Raw genomic sequence first — 7,169 nt, 5'->3', positions numbered from 1 at the left:
ACATCAGGGGGGAGATCTGACTAATAATAAAGTGGAGGATGAAGAAGAGAGGATGAGGGGCCATCACCCGTGTATGAGGGAAGTGAAGGAGGAAATTCCAGGAGGTGTTACCCCAGGTATGTAATAATTCCAGGAGGTGTTACCCCAGGTATGTAATAATTCCAGGAGGTGTTACCCCAGGTTTGTAATAATTCCAGGAGGTGTTACCCCAGGTATGGAATAATTCCAGGAGGTGTTGTCCCGGGTATGTAATAATTCCAGGAGGTGTTGTCCCGGGTATGTGATAATTCCAGGAGGTGTTGTCCCGGGTATGTGATAATTCCAGGAGGTGTTACCCCAGGTATGTAGTAATGGATTACAGATGGAATTCCAAGGTTTCTTCAGGGGAGGCTCCACCTTAGATCTACATTACATTAACCCTTCAGGCCCCAGTGATCCCCTGTGTTATGTATAGTCAGGACCTGAGGGAGGTGACTGCACATAGAGATCCTCTCCAAGGTCATCTATGGATCCTGTCATGCTCCAGGTATAACACTAGGGGCAGCATCAGGAATTGGGGCTCTTCAGATGTGATGAACAGCCGCACTATCCCATGGGAGCAGAGAACTTAGTGTAACCCCTTAAGCTTCACAATGGATGGTGATAGGGGCCCCTGTGACACTTACTAGCTGTAAGATAACAGCACTCTACAAAGCATCTACATATAACATGCATTAGTCTGTTAAAGCATTTTACGTACATGTTCTTGGTTTAATCAAACATACTTTATTTTTACCTGGTTGTAAAATAACAGCGCTCTACAAAGCATCTACATATAACATGCATTAGTCTGCTAAAGCACTTTACGTACATGTTCTTTGTTTATTCTAACACAGTTTATATTTACCTGGTTGTAAGCTAACGGTGCAATAAAAAGTATCTAGGTATAATGCGCGTTAGCCTTCTAAGTTGCTTTACTTACATATTTGTGGTTTAATCAAACACAAGTTATAGTTACCTGGTTGTAAGATAACAGCGCAGTTCAATGTGTTGAAAGTTACAGTTGCCAAGGAGAGGGTTGGACGGAGACTCTGTGGGGATGTCAGCCTGTCTGCTGCAGCAGTTACTTCATAGTCCCTTCCTTTATGAATCTTTGGAGGCCCATATTTTTAAACTGCAGGGGCTGGCTGCCCCACACTTCTAATGCATAATGTGTAGTAGAAAGTTAGGGATTTGCAGGACCTCTCTGGTGTTATGCAGTATACCTCAGTCTGGAACACCCCATGGCTTCCCAGTTAGTTGTTTTGTCTGGTTTCCAGGGCTGTCAGGGGATTGGCCTACGGAAGGTGTGACATCTATTCCTTAAAGGGGTACTCTGCTGCTCAGCATTTGGAACAAACTGTTCAGAACGCTGGAGCCGGTGTGAGGTGGAATTTTCAAACCTATGCAGAAGTCGGACCACTCCTCCCCTCCTCTCTCCGAAGTTTTCCGAAGCTAGAGCGGCGAGGAGCGAGGGCAGAGCCCGAGGTCGCACGTCTGCAGGAGATAATTAAGCCACGCCCCTTATCTCCCCCTCCCGGAGGATGGAGTACGCAGCTCTGCATTACACAAGAAGACACAGCAGGGGGAGAGAGAGGACTCACACAGCTCCCTCCCCTCCCATGTCTTCACAGGACCTAACTTACCACGGAGAGGTTGAGAGTTTGCATGGGGAAAACACAGAGCAGGGGGAGGGGAGAGAGGACGTACTTGCACAGCTCCTCCCCTCCCCCTGCTCTGTCTACGGAGGACATAAATTTTCTGCCCTTACTCCTCACCGCTTTAGCTTTGGAAAACTTTGGAGATCGGAGGGGTGGAGCGGTCCGACTTCTGCATGGGTTTGAAAATTCCACCTCACACCGGCATCGGGAGCTCGTGATGTCATAGCCCCGCCCCCTCATGACGGTGGGACTATGACGTCACGAGCTCCCGGTGCCAGCTCCAGCGTTCAGAACAGTTTGTTTGAAATGCTGAGCAGCGGAGTACCCCTTTAACTTGGTTAATAAGTATGTCCTGTTGTATAGAACCCTTTTATATTAGTTGTAAATGCCCCAAAAAGTTTTTGATAAAGTTTGGATGCCCTGGCTAATTTTGGGGTAGTCGGTAGTCCCCTCTGAACAGGTGAGTTCCCCTCAGTAGATATCTATGGCACCTACTTTTGAAAGAGATATTGGGTTCCAAGGGTGTTTGACTGTGTGTTTGTATGGTTGTTGTTGGGCTGTTTTCTCCGGGGACTCCTTGATTATGCTGTACCTGGTATTGTTTGGTATTATTTTCCTCATGAATGTAGTGGCGCTCTTCTGAAGCTCCCTTGGGCGTTGTTCTTTTATTGATTTGTTGTGTTTATGCAAAAATTCTAAATAAATACTTAAAGGGTACCTCTCATCAAAAAAACTTTTGATATATTATAGATTAATGTATGCAGAATAACTTGTTATTAAAAAATCTGCTTCTTTCTATTTAATTTTCCACTTTGAAGAAATGACCACTAGGGGTCTCCCTACCAGTCCTGGCAGCAAGCATTTCAGACTCATGCTGGAGTCCTAAACACTACGAGCTGCCAGTCTGCTTTGTTCACAAAGGAGAACACTCAGAGCTGCCAGCCTGCTTTGTTCACAGCCTGTTTGGCTGTGAACAAAGCAGGCTGGCAGCTCTGAGTGTTTAGGACTCCAGCATGAGTCAGCAATGCTTGCTGACAGGACTGATGGGGAAAAATACAAAAGAAAGAAGCATATTTTTCATTAACATGCTATTGGAAAGTTATTCAACATTCATTAATCTAAAATATATCAAAAGTTTATTTGATGAGAGGTACCCTTTATAAAAAAAAAAAAAAAAAAAAAAAAAAAAAGAATTAGGCCTCTACGTCAGCGCATGAAGAGGCATCACAAAGCTTGGCTACAGGTATCCCTAGTCCACCAATACCTACCGTCCGCTGTCTACAGTTACTAGTTCCCACTGTGCACAATGTTGCGGTGCAGAGGGTGGGCCATTCCATGCAGTTGTCGGTGTGCAGCACAGTGCATACAGTGCAAAATTTGAAAGACCTAATTTTTTTTTAAATCTGCTGGCAACTACAAGTCCCTTTAGTTCGGCCTCATCCTTTGCTGCTGCTAATTCTAGTTAGGCCTTGAAAAAATTGAAAAACCTCAGTTTTAAAACCTCCTGCTGTCCACTGGCTACTGTTAGAAGCTGCTCTTTGGCGTAACTATAGGGGTTGCAGAGGTAGCAGTCACATCGGGGCCCTGTGACTGAAAGGATACAACAGTATTATTAATGGTACATGGTAGACAAGGGGCCCTGATTTTCCATTGGGGCCCACAAGCTACAAGTTATGCCTCGGACACTGGCTGCTACCAGTCCCTCTAGTCCGTCATCACTCTTGCTGCTGCTACTTCCAGCCATGGCTGTAAAAATTTGTACGACCTAAATTATAATTTTTTTTAAACCTCCTTCTGTACGCTGGCTACTACGGCCCGCCACCTTCTGCTGTCTTCTGGGCTGCTATCTGTCCTACCATTCCGCCATCACCCTTGCTGCTTCTACTTTCAATCAGGCCTACACATACACAACCCACGTTCATCTAAGGCCAACATGTACCACACTGGAAAGAAAGGACAAACCCAAAATGCAAAGTGTGTTCCTGTCTACCGTATATTTTCTTCCAAATTTTCAATCCAAAAACATCCCAAACCACTCCTTGACATTATACCCCTGATAACACCTTTTAGGGTACATTTTCCAAAAATGGGTCACCAGGTCCCTTTCATGGGGGTTTCCAAGTTAGGCCTTGGTTTGTGACATTACTATTCTCTGCCTACAGATTTGCCTTCCTCTGGATCAATACAGTAGGGTTTCAGGTTGGACTTGATGAACTCCTGTCTATGATTTGGTACCTGTTATGTCTGTTTGGACCTGGCTTGTTTGACCATTCTCTATTTGTTGGTGTGTTTATGCCCTGTGTTTTGTTCCTTGTACTTTGCCTGTTCACGCTTTGTACCCTGACCTGCTTCCCTAACAATCTGTACGGTGTTGTTCATGATTTTTGGACTTTGTTGCATTTTCTGAGAACAGGGACCGCTGTCCAGTTAAGGATCTGTTGTTTAAAGCGGAAACTTAAGTAGTCAATATTTTTAAATGCTGTTATAAGCAGAAAAGTCTCTGGTGAACATTCCCTGGGGTCAGTGCCCGGAGTGACCCAAAAAAGAAGGAAACTATAAAGGGGGGATCATCTCCTCTCCTTTGTATTCTCTTCTGGGGTCAGGTGACCATTAAGATACTGCATCAAAACCTCGTGTGTTTCCAACCTATTAAAATGTTATAGATTTCTCTACTTGGTGGTTTAAAATAAAAAAGTCTCATCATCCATTTTATCCCAACAGGCAATTTCAGTAAGAACATGTTATCCCTGAATGATAAAGGAGAAGATGAAGATATGATGGAGCGCTCCTCAGGAGAAGACCTCCTTACCCCTAATGTCCATCCAGATCTATCCTATAATAATACACCTGATCATGAGGAACCTTCTCCTGACCAACCACACATTGTTACCACAAGGACAGATCAGGAACATGGGAAAGGTTTATATTGTGATGAATGTGGAAAACAGTTTACAAACAGATCAGATCTTGTTACACATAGAAAAAGTCACACAAGAAAGAAGCTGTATGTGTGTTCAGAGTGTGGGCAACGCTGTATAACACAATCGCATCTTATTATACATGAGAGAATTCACACTGGAGAGAAGCCATATTCATGTTCAGAATGTGGGAAATGCTTTACGCGTAATTCAGATTGTGTTTTACATGAGAGAACTCACACTGGAGAGAAGCCATATTCATGTTCACAATGTAGAGAATGTTTTATAAGTAAATCAGATCTTGTCAGGCATGAGAGAAATCACACAGGAGAATATCCATATTCATGTGCAGAATGTGGTAAATATTTTATACGGAAATCACATCTTGTTAAACATGAGAGAACTCACACAGGAGTGAGGCCATATTCATGTTTAGAATGTGGGAAATGTTTTACAAGCAATTCAAATCTTGTTAAACACGAGAGAACTCACACTGGAGAGAAGCCATATTCATGTTCAGAATGTGGGAAATGTTTTACAAGTAAATCAGATCTTGTTTTACATGAAAGAATTCACACAGGAGAGAAGCCGTATTCATGTTCAGAATGTGGGAAATGTTTTACAAGGAAATCAGATCTTGTTAGACATGAGAGAAGTCACACAGGAGTGAGGCCATACCAGTGTTCAGAATGTGGGAAATGTTTTACAAGTAATTCAAATCTTGTTATACATAAGAGAATTCACACAGGAGTAAAGCCATTTTCATGTTTAGAGTGTGGGAGATGTTTTCTACATAAATCACAGCTTTCTAGACATGAGAAAATTCACACAGGAGAGAGGCCGTATTCATGTTCAGAATGTGGGAAATGTTTTATACAGAAATCACAACTTTCTGGACATGAGAGATGTCACACAGGAGACAGAAATGCAAAATAATCTTAAAAATATGATAATATAGAGACTGGAATTATGAGAACTCGTGATGTTTCTAAATTCTGATGTGAGAATTAACCCTCGAATAAACTTCATAATGGAACCTAAGCAGAAGCTAAAGCCAACATCATCTCTTGGTCATCAGCACCTGGGGTCATGTGACCTTTGTAGGTAAATAACGGTAATGAGAAGTAATATGTAATGCTATTGTGTATCATTTAGTAGTGACTTGTAGCTCTACACTACAGTATGATTGGATGATTTCTATGGATGATAATGATAATAAAATTAACATTTTCGAGAATACAAACCGGAAGCGCGCGCAGTCCTCGTACAGATCAAATCATCAAACCGCGGTAGACAAGGCAAATAAGGTCTGAATACTGGAAATACCATATTTGAGGACGGGTTCCACCTTGTGAATTGCGCCGCCAGTAAACATCACTTTCCATCACTCGCTTATGTCTCAATGAATTATCTTATTTAAAGAGTAGCTCCCACCAGCTGTATTTGTTTTCTGTCCATACCTATTGCTAATCCATCCCTAACCCCATCCCTGCCTTTAAAAAAAAAAAAAAATTCTACCTTATAAATGTCTCATTTTTTGCTCGTCTGTCTAGCTCTGGAGGAAGTCGACTTCCCCAGCAGGCGGGGGTGCTGGGTTCTGGGAGATGAGTACAGGGCTTCGGCTCTCCCATAGAGATACATGGAGGGTCAATTACATTTTGTATGACCTTCCCGAAACCTTTGTGTCCTAGCCTATCAAGGGCCTTTCTTTCTCCCTGAGCCTGTAGATCCTGCACACTCATAGGTTGCTGAAGCTGGCGCCATAAATACTTGATTGGTAAGTACCCGGAAATTGTCTGGGCACAGACGGGGGTGTAATTAAGAGACAAGGGCGTGTAATGAAGAAACAGGAGGGGTGTAATAGAAGGGTGTATAATGAAGAGGCAGGAGTATAATGAAGAGACGGGGAGTGTAATGAAGAGATGGGGATTAATTAAGAGACTGGGGTGTGTAATGAAGAGAAGAGTGTGTAATAAACAAACAGTAGGGTTGTAATAGAGAGACAGGGAGTGTAATAAAGAGATGGCTGTGTAATGAAGAGACAGTGGTGTGTGAGGAAGATACAGGGGAGTGTAATGAAGAGATGGGTGTGTAATGAAGAGACGGGTGTGTAATGAAGAGATGGCTGTGTAATGAAGAGACAGTGGTGTGTGAGGAAGATACAGGGGAGTGTAATGAAGAGACGGGTGTGTAATGAAGAGACAGGTGTGTAATGAAGAGGGGGTGTAATTAAGAGACTGGGGTGTGTAATGAAGAAAGTGTAATAAACAGAAGGGTTGTAATAGAGAGACAGGGAGTGTAATAGAGAGATGGGGAGAGTAATGACGAGGGGGTGTAATGAAGACACTGGGGTGTGTAATGAAGAGACGGGGGTGGAATGAAGAGAGTGTAATAAACAAACAGAAGGGTTGTAATAGAGAGATGGGGAGTGTAATAAAGAGTGTGTAGATTGATGCTCTGGAGATAGGCGTCTATGTCATTATTACTAATCATCCTCTGTATATAGATTCTTATAATAGGTAGTAATAATATTGTTAATTAACTCTTTATTCACTTGCTCTACTCCATCAGC

At 42.8% G+C, this 7,169-nt stretch overlaps 1 protein-coding gene across 1 annotated transcript; it reads left to right on the top strand.

Moving 5' to 3' along the window:
- Window positions 1-255: 255 nt before the first annotated feature.
- LOC130287730 (gastrula zinc finger protein XlCGF17.1-like) lies at window positions 256-6,023 on the top strand. Its single transcript, XM_056537376.1, has 2 exons — window positions 256-340; window positions 4,401-6,023. The coding sequence occupies exon 2, from the start codon at window positions 4,418-4,420 to the stop codon at window positions 5,531-5,533; it is 1,116 nt and encodes a 371-aa protein (XP_056393351.1). The 5' UTR covers window positions 256-340; window positions 4,401-4,417; the 3' UTR covers window positions 5,534-6,023.
- Window positions 6,024-7,169: the final 1,146 nt, after the last annotated feature.

Source organism: Hyla sarda, chromosome 1, assembly GCF_029499605.1.
Source record: "Hyla sarda isolate aHylSar1 chromosome 1, aHylSar1.hap1, whole genome shotgun sequence".
Taxonomy (NCBI): domain Eukaryota; kingdom Metazoa; phylum Chordata; class Amphibia; order Anura; family Hylidae; genus Hyla; species Hyla sarda.
This window is presented reverse-complemented; position numbering and strand designations above follow the sequence as displayed.

Coding starts and splice junctions, on each gene's coding strand:
- LOC130287730 (XM_056537376.1), top strand. CDS start 4,418: ATGTTATCCCTGAATGATAAAGGAGAAGATGAAGATATGATGGAGCGC.